Here is a 13,869-nt window from a genome sequence, read left to right on the forward strand (position 1 = left end):
CAATCTAATTTCTTTTTTTCTCTTTTAATCATTTGATATAATACAGTACTGTCATTATTAGGGCTAGGTACTGACATTCAGTACATTATGGTATTGAGTTAGTTCAGTACACCTGAGTATCAAAAAAATCTGTCATTCAATACAAGATTTAAATACCCAAGCATGTTTGTTCCAAACTCTGCGCTTGTGAGTGATAATCCAGATACTAATCTATAGTGGTCAGCAAACACATCTACTTCCAGCACCTCACACTCGTTTCTGGTTTAAGCCACACCCACTTTCGGTTTGTAAATAAAAGGAAGCTATTTAAGAAGGTATTGTTCAGGAATTGATGTTAAACTCAAGGTGTCAGTATTGGTATAAATATCAAAACATTTTGAACAATACCCAGCCTTGTCTTTTAAGGCTATTGAATTTACTTATGGTACACTGCTTTTTGCCAGGCCTTTGAATTTATTTGGTGTAATGTTATACTGGTATAATGGTGTTATACTGGTCACATTTGAAGCTATGGACTTCATTGGTGTATATCTTTGTAATGGTGTACACTGTCATTTGTTATACCATTCTAAATGTTTAATACAATACCACTGGTGGACAAAGTAGAAAATCCTGTACTTAAGTGAAACAGGAAATCCTCACTGGTAAAAGTTTACTTGAGTAAATATAGAAGTTCTCTAGCTGTATTTCTGTTTGAGTAAAAGTGCGGAATCCCTCGCTTTTAATGGTACTTAATGGTAAAATAAGTGAGCATATTAAATGATTTTCTTGAACAGTTTCTATTGAGGAGACCTGTGTGGCTGCAGACATGAAAAGCTGGAGTTAGTTGTTTATGTCCGCAGCCACATAACATTTGATGCTGTTGAATCCATTGTCGTTTGCCATACTCTCCTAAACGTTTGAATTCTTCATATGGCCCAGTTCTTTGTGAGCCATTACTGAGCCCCCTCGTCTCACACACATACGTACAGTACATCAAAGGCCCAGTGGCCAGTGGCTCTCATCATGTGGGACAGCTCTTTTTCTCTTGCTCTCTCTCCCTCTCTCTCTCTCTTCTTTCCTGGACTCCCTCTCTTTCCTCTCCACCACTCTCCAGATGGCAGAAGGAGTCCATCACAAAGCGAGCGTCCCCTCACAAAAGCCCATCACGAGGGAGCGGAGCGGAAGGGCTGGGTGCAACCTCCAGCCCCGCCAGCCTGACACCCTGTTGGGTTAAAAGCAGCGTTTGTTATGCTCCTCAGTGGCTGCGCTGCTTTTTTCTGCCTGGGTTTGATTCCGTACCATGGGTGTGTGGGGCTTTGGGGTGGACGCGTTTGGTGATGAAGGCAACGTGGAGAGGTGGATCAGGTGGGGGGTCTGGCGCAAGCCCCTGCAGGTCGGCCCGCAGCTCCGGCCATGTGTCGCATGCCCAGAGCAGGAGCATCAGCGCCGTCTCTGGCACGGGTTGTTTCATCCTGAGAGAACGCTCTGTCTTTCTCATTCTCTCACTCGCTCATCCCCCTCTTTGCACCTTTAGTCCCGTGCTGGCCACCTGCTTTCACTCCTCTTCCGAAGACACAGTGCTTCGGAGGTTTGGTGACTTTCGATGTGTTGAACTTCATTTTGCTCTCGACAGTGGCTGCTACCTGTGAATGTCCTTAACACTCCAGGTTCTTATGAAAGACTACATCTTCAACATATAGCAGATGAAAGTAGGGAAAGTTTGATATGAGGCTCCTCCTGCCGTAGATTGGCGCTCCTCACATTAACGCTAATAGAACATACTTCAACATCTTATGTTCCCCAGCTCCCCAGGAATCCTGTGAGTTTCTTAAAGAGACACATACCCACAAAAAATGAAAACTGGAAAGTTAGAAAAAGAATGTTTCCCGCTACAGAATGTAGCATTAGAAGCGTATTTCGTTCGCTGATGGAGGGGGTCTTTTGAGCGAGAGAGGGAGTTGTTTGTAAATCGGTGGCAACTGCAATTCGTTTTGCCGCTGACCTTGAGGGGGCTTTGCGTTTCTTGAAGAAGAAAGCAGAAGCTGGTGGTAAACAAAGTTCACTTCTGACAGATGGATTGAATGACAGAGAGGTTGCGGGTGCCAGAATAGCCCTGGCAGCGGAGGAAATGTTCAATGCGGTCCAACAGGAGAGGAGGTGTGAACAGGTGCGGGGCTGCTGAAGGAAAGGGGACCAGATGGAGGAAGCCAGAGCCAGTTTAGTTAAAGGAAAAAGGGTGGGAGGGAACAGCAAACGGGGGGGGAGCATGCGGAGAGAGAGAGAGAGAGTGAGAGAGAGAGAGAGAGAGAGAGAGAGAGAGAGAGAGAGGATAGATGAAGGAGGAGGATAGTAGGGCTGATAGGAGCAGCATTAGGAGCAGTTAGGATATAGAGTAAATAGTGTGTGTGAGTGTGTGTGTGTGTGTAAGTGTGTGTGTGACTGTGAAGCAGACTGGGGGGGCAGGTTGGACTCTTTCATCTCTGTGTTTTTCAGGGGGAAGGGGGGTGTGTGTATCAGTGGGAAACGGAAGAGAAGCGTGATTGACGCTAACTGCCGTTCAATAAATGCTGTAAAACATCTGAGGTTTGGGGTGTGTGAGAATATGTGTGTGGTGTGTGTGTGTGTGTTTGTGTTTGTGTTGTGTGTGTGTGTGTCATTTGGTACTTGGGGAGAAGATGAGTGTGCCACTAGGACACATATTGCGTTTCACTGGGACATATCTCTATGGCCAAAAAAAAAAAAGTAAGATTTAATGTAATTCATCATATTGCTTATTGTGTATCAAAATCATTGATTTTTGTATTTTGCAAAAAAAAATGAAAATTTAATGCTTTGCATTAAGACTATGTGCTAAATTTATCAACTATGTATGAAATGACGGACTGATTTCCATATGGCTGTCTTTTTTATAGTATACTAATATAATCACTTAGTAGATATCAGATAATTACAGAATGTCCCCATTTTTAATGCATCTCTCATGAATATCTGCAATATGTTTTAGTTTTTAGAAGGAATGTTTCCTTCTGGGTCCTGTAGCTTAAATGAATTAACATGACAACTTCTGTTCTCCACACTACAAAGTCCAGGTTCTCTGCCTGAATTCACTTGTATCACAACCAAAATCCTTTTGACCTTTAAATTTGATAAATCATACGGCACAATGATCAGCTTAAAGACATTCAGGGAAGAAGTCATATTTCATACTGTGCAGTCGCTTCGGGTAAGTTTTTCTCCTGCCACACGGTGCAAGCTGTACTTTGTAAAGTTTCCATTGCACATGTATTACCATACAAACGGTGGCAAGTCTGCTCGTGTACTGTTGAGCGCTGATGAAGCCAACCGGCTGACTCCAATTTGTGCACATTTTAGGAACGGTAGCATTTGGTCATTTCTGGCGTGGGATCATGGTGCACCGCAGGGTGCTGCAAACTCTGCGCTCGAGCGGTCTGTGGTATTCCAAATCAAATGGGCAACAGCTTGAATAGTGCCCACTTAGGCAGCCCCCGGCCCTCTCCCCTCAGCAGCACCCAGCCACGGAGCCGGTTCGGGCCGATCCACGCTGCTCCTGAAAAGGCACGCCCGGTCGACCCAAATCCACCTCCCGACCGCAGGACATTAGGCCTCGCTCACATCATTACTGTCAGTGAGCAAACACACGCAGAATACGCACTGACCCGCTGCAGAACATGAGCACCACAGGGTGTATGAGGTGGCCTCTGCCTGGCCCGAGTTCACCGCACCAAACCACACCTCTTGAAGCGGAACGGCTATAGGAGTAAGCCACTGTAGGCAGACAACCCCGGTCTTTTGACTGTATTTGGGTATTTCAGTGAGCACAATTCTGTAAAGTTACCTTTACGAATGTCTTTCAAATTTTAACAGCAGCAACAGTAGTAACTGTTTGTAATTCTTATCTTTCCACATTTAGTGCCACAGTGTTTTAATTAAATGTTGCTAAACAGTTTTACATCATTAGCTACAGCATATGTTTTCCTGTGGAAAAGAAAGTAAAATGTCCCTGATTCCACTGAGCACTCATTAAAAACAAAACATTCCACGGATTTGAAAACCTATCCTAAAATGGCCATTTTACAAAGCATTTAATATTAATATTGTGCAAACTTTGACTGAAAATATTTCCTTTATTTCATGACAATATTTGGTAAACAGACTTGTTAATAAAAGCCAATAATAGTTGTCACAACACTAAACCAAATGTAAGTGAAAATAGCTGTATCTCTCTGGTATTTCATGACGGTGTATGTGATTATGCTGTGATTTATGTTGTTTTAATTTTAGGTGATTTCATTTTTAGAAATGATGAAGCTAATTATTACTGTCAGGTCAGAATGTAACAATTTCGGTACAGTTTCGAAAAATAAAAATCAGTATTTAAAACACTGAATTGAATTGTAACTCCATCAACGATGCGCTGCTTGCTGTTGTCCAGGGCTCTCTTATTTGCCATCTTTCGTGGAAGCCAGTCATTCCAGTAACCAGTTGATTCCGATGTAAACTTTAAAAACAGCTTAAACAGAAACTTAGTTATGTTCAGAAAAGTATGAACATAGAGAGTGCTACTGGTGGGAAAATAAACACAGAAATATTAAGGGTGCTCTATGGAGTGGGATTCAAAAGCTTATAAAAAAGTGAATATTCACTGAGTTAAAAAGCCTGTGGTAGCATGGCTACGGTCACAAACAGACCCTTTTAAAGGTTTCAGGAACTTTCAAATGATGTAAAGGTTCCATACCAATTTTAGCGTTTTTCTTGGAACCTTCACTTTATGTTCAGGTTTCCTTAAACTTTGCATGAGAAAGTTGAAATGAAAGCACCTTCATTTTTAAGTATGAGTTTTAAGCACTGTTAAATTTACTTATGGTACACTTTTAAATATACTTTTTACTTATGCTACTTTGCAGTCTTTTGTGTTGATATAAATCCATATTTTCCTGAACTGAAATGATCAGTGTAGTATGTATCAAATTGTATATTGACTTTGGAAAAAAAATATTACATTTAACCTAAAATTGTGTATAGCAGTACATCCTTATCCTGGCATTTTAGGGGTGTACAGGTGTTATTGGGGTGAATTTGTTTTGTGGTGATTTCTTCAGTGGTTTACTCCTGTGCCATGTGTCCTTGTTGCAGGTGGTACGGAATAGTGAAGCCTATCGGCCTGCGGCTCTTCACGCACGCGTATGCTTCCTGCTCTGCTTATTGCCAGTTGGTGTCAGTTGGCTTCGGGATGCATCAACTAGAGCTTGAGTGAAAAGTTAACTTACTGGGGAAACATGAAGATGGCAGCTATGTGCATTTTCAGAATATTCTGCAAAATTCCAAGTAAAAATCATATTTCATAGAGAAAGCCTGACTGAAATCTAGACTAACAGGATGTGCTAATTAGCTTAGATTAGCTTTAAGTACTGTTTACATTCTTCATCAGAAACATACACACAGTTCTTCCGGCATGTTAGACATCTGTGTGACTGGCTTTCATGCTGAACTCAGAAACCTTCATATAGAATATATTAACAGATGATAATGAATGTAAATAAGCAGAGAGAGAGACGTGTATATGAGATCCATTAACTCTCTGAACGTATAGCAAGCAGCTTCAGGTAGGTAGCGTATTCTGTCAGGCACTCATGCTCATCTCACCTGTGCTGCGCTCTAAGCCATTAGCTTAAAATGCCCAACAATGGTGCACCTCTCACTCTCTGGTGTCCAGACACTCGCTCTGTAAGGCTCGCCAGCCAACTTTTCTCCCCCCGAAGTGTTCGTCGGAACTTTCTGGCGGTCTGTCTCATGCTAATTGGTCGACAAACACCCCCCCCTCCCTCCACCGCCCCCGCACCCCGGCGAGTGGCTGGGCCCCCTGGAAAGCCGCGGTAACAAATGGCTGGCTGCGAGGCCTTTGTGAGCCCCTGCTGAGCGCTGGTGTGGATGGTGTTTTAGGCCGCTGTTCAAGCACAGCGGGGGCCCACCGCTTTCCCCTGCTCTCTCTCTCTCACAGCTCTCGCGGGCGGAGCGCCTTCACACTCCAGACGACAGCAGGCCTGCAGAGACGGTCACTTCTCCAGCTACGTTCCAAACCCAGTGTGCGAGAAAAGTTTTGGGCTTTGCTGTTAATTAATGCACTTTGACTTTGTGCGGTTTGTTTCTTGTTTTTTTTTTCTTTTTTTTTCCCGCCTTTCAGCGTCTGTCCTTCGTTGGCCACAGTTATGTCTTAAAGAGAGAAGCTTAGATGCTTCGCTTTTGAGAGGTTTGATGACAGTTCCGCAGATCACAATGACATTTAGTCTGACTTTGTATTGCTAATGGAAGTTGGCATTGTTTTTGAACAGTTAAGTAACTTAATTGGCTGGTATTAATGAGTCTGTGTGAATACTATCAGACTCTCCCACATGTGTTGCATATTTTGATGCAGTTCATTTGTGTTTCAGGTCAGTATCCTTAACCCTTTAAACTCTGGGCTTCAGTCATTGTTCAGTCATTAATCTTAAGGCTTGATATGGCAACCGCTATGAATTATTAATTAACTTATATATAGCTTATATGTAATGTGTGTAGTTATGAGAATGAGGAACTGTATGCTCCTACATGCAGGCCTTTTAAAGACATTAAATTGTTAAAGAGGTTAAATTGTAGGTTCAGTATTCAGTCATTACTACTCTTAAGGCTTATTATCCATTATGAATGATTAAGTAACTGCTATGATGCTAATAGTGTATGTATATGTATGTATTTATGGTAATGAGAATATTATACAGTTTGTGATGTATCTGCTTCTCTCTCTCTCTCTTTCTCTCTCTGTCTCTCTCTCTCCTGCTCTTTCTCTCTGTCTCTCTGCAGGCAGGAGAAGGAGGCAGCGGAGCGCTGTTGTGCGGAGGACATGGCCGCTCTGACCTTCCAGGCGCAGCGGCGCGAACGCGAGCTGACACACACACTCCAGCAAATGGAAGCGCAGCACGAGCATAGTGGTGGGTGTCGGCCGGTGCGCTGCCCCTTGCCAAAACAACCGCCTCCCCTCTCTCCCCCTCCCCCGCCCCGCTGGCGGCCCGTGCCACGCTGCGTGGGACGGCATCAGGAACACCTGTAACCTTTGGCTGGCCGAAGGGAGCAGATGCTCGGCACTCCGGAGCGTCGGCGCCACGTATTAGTTAGCGTTTAAAAATGTGCGGGGGAGGGGGGAGGTGGGGGAAGTGGGCAGCGCTGCCCACTGTCTGTTGATTTCAGAGTGCTGCTCTCACATCTGTTGCACCATCTGGATCAGCGAGTTTATTTACCTGTGTTTCGAGAAACTTGAGGCATGCTGATTGCCAGAACAAAGCGCGGGGAAAACAAAGGGCTTCTTTTTGGCGCGGCTGCGCAGCACACATGTTGTCTAAAGAGAAATGGCATCAGAGGCTCAGCAGGAAGCTCTCTGGGCTTATGGAATTAGTCCTTTAATACCACAGACCACTTCTCTCTCTAAGCATATAATGGCCACTCTCACAAGCTAATTATTTTTTTCCCTCCCTGCTCCCTCCCCTATTCGCCCTGTCTATCTCTCCAAAATGGACTGGTTTTTAGTAGTTATTTAAGACAGAATCGCCTCTAAATCATGTTTTTTTTATTTTTTTTTAACTCGATCCCCTGTTTGTTTTGACTCCAGTTTGTTTGTCTTTTTATCTTTTTGTGTGTGCGTGTTTTTTTTTTTCCCTTTCCTCTGTGGCCTACGCAGGCCCAGCCGTTTTCAAAGCCCAGCGACTCATTAAGATTCCTTTGGTGAACTTTTTTCAGCAATCTCAACTTTTTGAGTTGATATGAAACTGCAGCCCATCTTTTTCACTGCCTCTCACCACTGTCTCCCTCTGTCACGCCTCCTTACCATCATAGCGTTGAAATTTCAGCTGCAAACATCCATGATGTGCTTATAAATCTTTATATAAAGAAGGTTTGATTTATGTTCTCTGATGATCCTATATTCTGTTGTAGTAGCAGTAGATGGTATGCACAGATATCAGTAAGTCTACCTGTGCTTTCAAATAAGGATTGTTTATGAAACAGTAATTCGTCTCATAATATACCTGTGTTGAGAGAATCAAAAGAGTGAATATAGAATAGTTAAGTATTATAATGCTGTCTTATGTGGCTTGAATGCATAATTAGTTTATTATTACACAGTTTAGTAAAATAGGCCTATGTGAAGTAAAAATGAAGCCCAAACCAAAATACTGGGTGAAAAATCAAAGATAGCACTTTCGTCCATCAGGGCTTCCTCTCTGCGTAATTCAATTCAAAAATCTGTCCCTTTATTCATGAAATAGCCATGGCTTTCTTGCTTAATTCAAAGCTCATTCCAATGTAGTAATTCATAAATATTGAGCTAAACATGGAAATATGGTTACCCATACGAATTCCTGATCATGCATGCAAATTATACGCACAAGCTGTTGAGAGCCTTTGCAGAAGCGATGGCGATATGGCGAAAATACAGTATCAAGATACTTGGAGACGTTTTCAAGATATTTAGTTTTTCTCAGGTTTGATGAGTTGATACTAACAAAGAACCAGTGGTTTCACATTTAAAAGGAAATTTCAAAATATCTGTGTGACTTACATGCTAAGGTGTAAATAATGTCAGAGTGGTTAGAGTCAGAATTGTTCACAGTGGTGATGACAAAAACCAGACATCTGAAATGTTTGTTGCCTCTAAAAACTCACAGAAAGCTCTGACATGAAATATTTATGATACGCTTCCTGAAACCTGAGACAATTTTACAATAATTTTGAGAAGGTTTTGGCATAAAAAGTTTCTTTTTGTTTTTTTTTCCCTGTTCATGGTAAAGAGGTACAAGTAGATCATTGTGAGGCAAAGTAATTAACAAAGAAAATGTTTTTTTTTCCAAATGTACCTCTGTTTTATCATTATCAACATTACATCTAAAACTCAGAAGAAAAGTGTAGATTTACTGATGCTTTGGATAGTAAATAAAATGGCTATGTTTGTGTTGTACACATTGGAACCCCTGGTTCCTATCACCACCACTGTAAAGAAATGCAGTACATTTCTCTTTATTTACATCTCACAGGTGAAACTGTGTAGAAAGCTAGAAAAAATAATGCCGTTTCCCTTTTAAAAAAAAATCATCAAATGATTTTAACTCGTTTTATAAACAATCCAGGTAACTAGGCCCAATTATGCTTTGTAACAATATGCAGTTGGTCAGTGTTTTCTAAGTACTGACTTTATCCACACTATGCTCAGAAAAATGTAATGAGACTGTTCATCACCATTCAAATATATATATTTATATATATTTTGCTCCACAATTAGGCTCGCTTATGTTACGAACTGATTTCCACTAAAGTGCCCCATGGCCATTGGCTGCTCGTACACAGATTTAGCCACACTGCTAAAAGCTTCTCTGTTCTTACATTATGTGATGTACAGTAATAGAGAAGCTGTAGTGAAGCCCAAGCCTTTCCTCTCCCTGATACAATGTGATTATGCAGTTATGGAGTGACCTACTCCACTGAGAACTGATAAAATTATGAGACTAATAGTGGAAAATCATTTTTAAAATATTGACGTAAAAAAAAAAGAATATTTATTTTGCTGCTGTTTCGCTCTTGCTTGAGAGATTTCTGTATGAACCTATACTTTTAAAGTAGAAGAAATGAGAATGTGGATCAGAAATCATAGCACATTGTCCTTTGTACTGAGACTTATATCTGAGTGATCCAGAGAAAAGATGCTTATGCCACACAAAATCTAATTCCCACATGCTACTCAAAAAAAAATAGTTTAAGCAAGATCTTTAATAGATAAAGAAAGACTGTGCAAATGTTTGTCACACAAGACTACCTTCAGTGAATGAAGTCACAAATCATGTGACCAAATCACAAAGAAACTATCAATAAATACCTAAAAAAAAAATACACTTCACAGTACAAAAACAAATTGTCTTAAAAAAATTACTCCTGACATAAAAAATACAGTAAGCTCAAATATAGACATTGACCACCCTGTTTTGTCTGATACAGTTTGTAAATGTATAAAGATAAAGCATATTTGCCTGAAAGCATGGCCAAAGCTAATGATGTGGGCCTATTTATTCAATTTATGTTTATCTAAATTCTGCATTTCCACTTTGTGAATTTTGTGAACTGATCCTAAGCCCACAATCACTATCAATTGATGAGACCACTAGAATAAATAATTCTGTTAAACGCCAGCATGTTTTACTAGTTTTTGTTCTGATCAAAGAACAAAATCTCCTGAATCACAAAACATCGTAACGATATCTTTAAAAGCACCAAGCAGGAATTCAGAGAAGAGCGAGTAGCTGAAACGTATTATGAATCCATTGAGGCGACATCAAAGGCAGAAATCCTTCATGATTTGCATAGGGACAGAACAGTAGACTGTAGAATATCAGTGACTCCAAAACCGCACCACTGAAGCGGACATATGCTTGGAACAACAGCATACAAGGTTTCAAAGACTTATCAAAGCTTTCCATCCTCAGACTTTCAAAAGGCAGAGTCACTCCTTAAGCAGAAAACAATCAAGGACAACAAGCTCAACGCTGCATGGAGCTCAAACATGAAGCTTTCTCTGAACTCCTTGCAAGATGTGTTTTGTTTTCTCCTCACACAATGAGTAGCATTCATAGCAGTGATTACAGGTGCAGAGAGGACACTTGCAAACATGAGTTACTTTGTTGTTTCACAGAAAAAAAGACTAAGAAAGCATGTATTTTGTTATTTTGGGCATACATTCGCTCTGTTGTTCATACTGTACCTTATTGTCTCACAGTTGCAGAGATGGATGCCTTGCTGAGCTCTCAGAATGGCCTCATAGTGAAGCTGAAGGAGGAGTGTCGTGTTCTGGGTTCAAAACTGGAGGAGCTGACCCAGACTAGCAGGTGAGTAGATCTCTAACTCTTTAAAGTCACTCTTTTATGGCTACAACCACAGCTCAAACAGTGCTTCCCTTCACAGCTACACTCTTGCCAAAATGGTTCTTTGGAGCGATGCCATATCTGACCACCTTTGGTTCCCTGAAAAACCTTTCAGTGAATGGTTGTTTAAGGATACTCTAGCATTTTTAACCTAACCTCTGTGTCTTGCATCTGTAGCATACAGGTTGATAGCCATGTGACGTAATTTAGGTGCTTTTCCCTTTATCGCTTCAAAGAACCATTCTGGCACCTTTAGTTTTAAGAGTGCATTTCCAGAGACCTGCTGGACTGAGGTCTTTGATAAAATGTAGTGCAACATGCAGCAGCCTCATGTTCTGTCATGCATGTACTGATATTCTGGGCTAAGTTTCATTGTTTGCTTGTCACACGTTAACAATTCATGTGGGAACCACCCAGAACCTTAATTAATTGCCCCAACATGCTCATCATCACTGACAAATGAAAACCTTGTAACTCATGCATCATTTGATAACAGCAAATGGGAACGGAAAAACAATCAAGGGCACATGTAAAGGACACACAATTTAATTTTCTTCAAAGGGTCTTTATCATGGAAAACCTAATTGTCTTTACTTTTTTGAAATGAGTTGTTTTAAAGAATTGTGAAAGTCTCAAAACATACTGTTCCCTCCCCCCAGCCCACAAAGTAAATATATGGAAATCAAGCTGTAAAAATGGCCAGTTTTGAATTCATTATTTTTGTGATGTCATGAAAGTTAACTCATTTACATATATGTACGTATTTAGCCTACAGCAGGTTTGCCCCACCCACTCGTACTGAAGTTATAAGGAGTGTTTCAGCTCTGAACGCTTTTTGAGTGGGACACAATACAAGGCAGTCAGTCAGAATAGAGCTCATTTATCTTAGATCAGTCTTAAAGATACAGTAACTTAAACAGCCTGTATAATTCTAAGGGGTAAAGAATGAAGAGAAGTTGTAAATGGTTATGTAAAAATGAATTACTGTGACTTTTAGTAAAGTAAAAGTAAAATCAAGTAAAATGTACAATATGGGCCCTTTATATATAATAATAACTTGCCTAACAGTGCCTATCTTGCCAGTGATACATTCAGAGACTTTGGCCTGTCCCCTTTAGCTTATTAAAATCTGCTTCCAGAGTAGTTACACACATGCATGTCCACTTTGGACATAATAAAATGCATTAGCATGTGGAATTGGAGCTTTCTCTGTCCTTGACGCCTCTAGATATTTTTAAGGCCAAATGGTTGATTTTTTGAAGCTAAAGAATTATTTTTTAAAAAGCCCACATTTTGGTTACGATGGCTTGAAGAACCCTCTAGGAAGTGCTTTGCTTATGTCTACTAACATCCAGAAGGGAGCGCTCTTGCTAGTTTTACTTATCGATAAAATGGCAAAGATGAAACAACATACCTGAGTTTACGTTTTCTATTACTGATTATTGAAGATCATATTTTACTTCTGCCACACAGCAGTATATATCACACTGTTATATCACTGATCAGATCCACATTAAACTCTGAGGTGCATCTTTACATTTCTTCAATATTTTAATAGATATAATAAAGAATTTCACTGTGTCTGACTGAGCTTGTGTACGCATTCAGAACAGAATTTAGATTACTTAAGACTTGAAATAGAAGGAAACTGAGGTGTCAAAATGCAGAATAGAAAAATGTTCAGCTTTTATAGATCTTGTTTTTTTTTTAACATATCAAAGCAAATGCAGCACAATATTAAAGGCAGAAATAGATGGTTTTTTGTCTCTGCATTATAGAGGTTAACTAAAGGGTTCACTTTAATTAATAATGTTTTTTCTTTCTGCTGTGAAGTTTAACCATTTTTGAACAGTTGTGACTAAATATGAGTTAACTCCTTTTATGTTTTATGCAGAGGTTTAAGTGAGCAGCCTTGAGCTCTAGGAAATGATCAAATTAAATATGAAGATATTTTTCAAATATACCATTCTGTCAAGTAATATCTGCTTTAATAAAGTTAAATAACTCATGCTACTCTATTCTGAAAGGATCTCTTACAAATTTGATGTACACTATATGTTTGCAAGTTTGAAGATACCTGTATATCCAGCATTTCCTCTGAAATTTCAGGGTACTAATGGACAGATAGTTGCAAACTTGCTGTAGTAACAGTCTACGTTTTCTGGGGAAGGCTTTACACTAGATAGAACATTGTTTTGAGTGCATTCAGACACACAAGGTCAGGTACTTATGTTGCATAATTAGCCCCTCTGGTCGATACTTGACATTAGTCATGATGAGCATAGGCTGATGTGCAGCTGCAGGGCGTCCGATTCCATTGGCAGTGCTTTTTATGTAGATTTTGCAACGCAATTGAACACTTGTGTCAGCAATGGGTGCACCTTAACATTGCTGAATTCATTAAGTAGAAGTAGTATCTGGAAGCCTTTAAACATATAGTGTATCTTACACACATTGCATTTAACCAAGTTTTTGTTATTTATCAGTATTCCTAAAACAAAACATTGTTGTGTGACACCAAAACTGGTGTACTAGAACAGACAATCTTTCGCCCAGCACTAGTTCTAGGTTTGCCACACAGTGACTTAACTTTTTCCTACCCTATTTTATGCTCATGTTGACTCGTGCCATCCTCAGTGGCTTCATATGGCATGGCAGAATGTGCAGATGATATATAGCCCAGTAGAGCCGTGTGCAGTTTGTTATCCAGAGCGTGGCATCCTGTCCGTGCCCTCCTGCTCCAGCCCGCGCCCCAGTCAGGGATCTGTCACTGTACACTGGCACATGGCAGCCTGTCCTGTGTCCTGGCTCCGCTCTGTGCCCATCACATGCGCCTCTCACCTCAGGCCTCTGGGGTAGTCAGCTGTTAAAACAGCGTAAAGCGCATTACTCACATCGCAGCCTGCAATCTGCCACGGTCAGCCGGCCCAGC

General features: G+C 40.7%; 1 protein-coding gene across 1 annotated transcript in view; it reads left to right on the plus strand.

The window, feature by feature from the left end:
- Positions 1-13,869, plus strand: part of sdccag8 (SHH signaling and ciliogenesis regulator sdccag8) — a 74,059-nt gene that overhangs the window by 27,979 nt on the left and 32,211 nt on the right. The window contains exons 15-16 of the mRNA XM_036573843.1: positions 6,841-6,968; positions 10,793-10,901. Of these exons, the coding sequence (XP_036429736.1) occupies positions 6,841-6,968; positions 10,793-10,901 (237 nt within the window). The remainder of the gene's footprint in view (positions 1-6,840; positions 6,969-10,792; positions 10,902-13,869) is intronic.

The sequence above is a fragment of the Colossoma macropomum genome, unplaced genomic scaffold, assembly GCF_904425465.1.
Source record: "Colossoma macropomum unplaced genomic scaffold, Colossoma_macropomum, whole genome shotgun sequence".
In the NCBI taxonomy this organism is placed as follows: domain Eukaryota; kingdom Metazoa; phylum Chordata; class Actinopteri; order Characiformes; family Serrasalmidae; genus Colossoma; species Colossoma macropomum.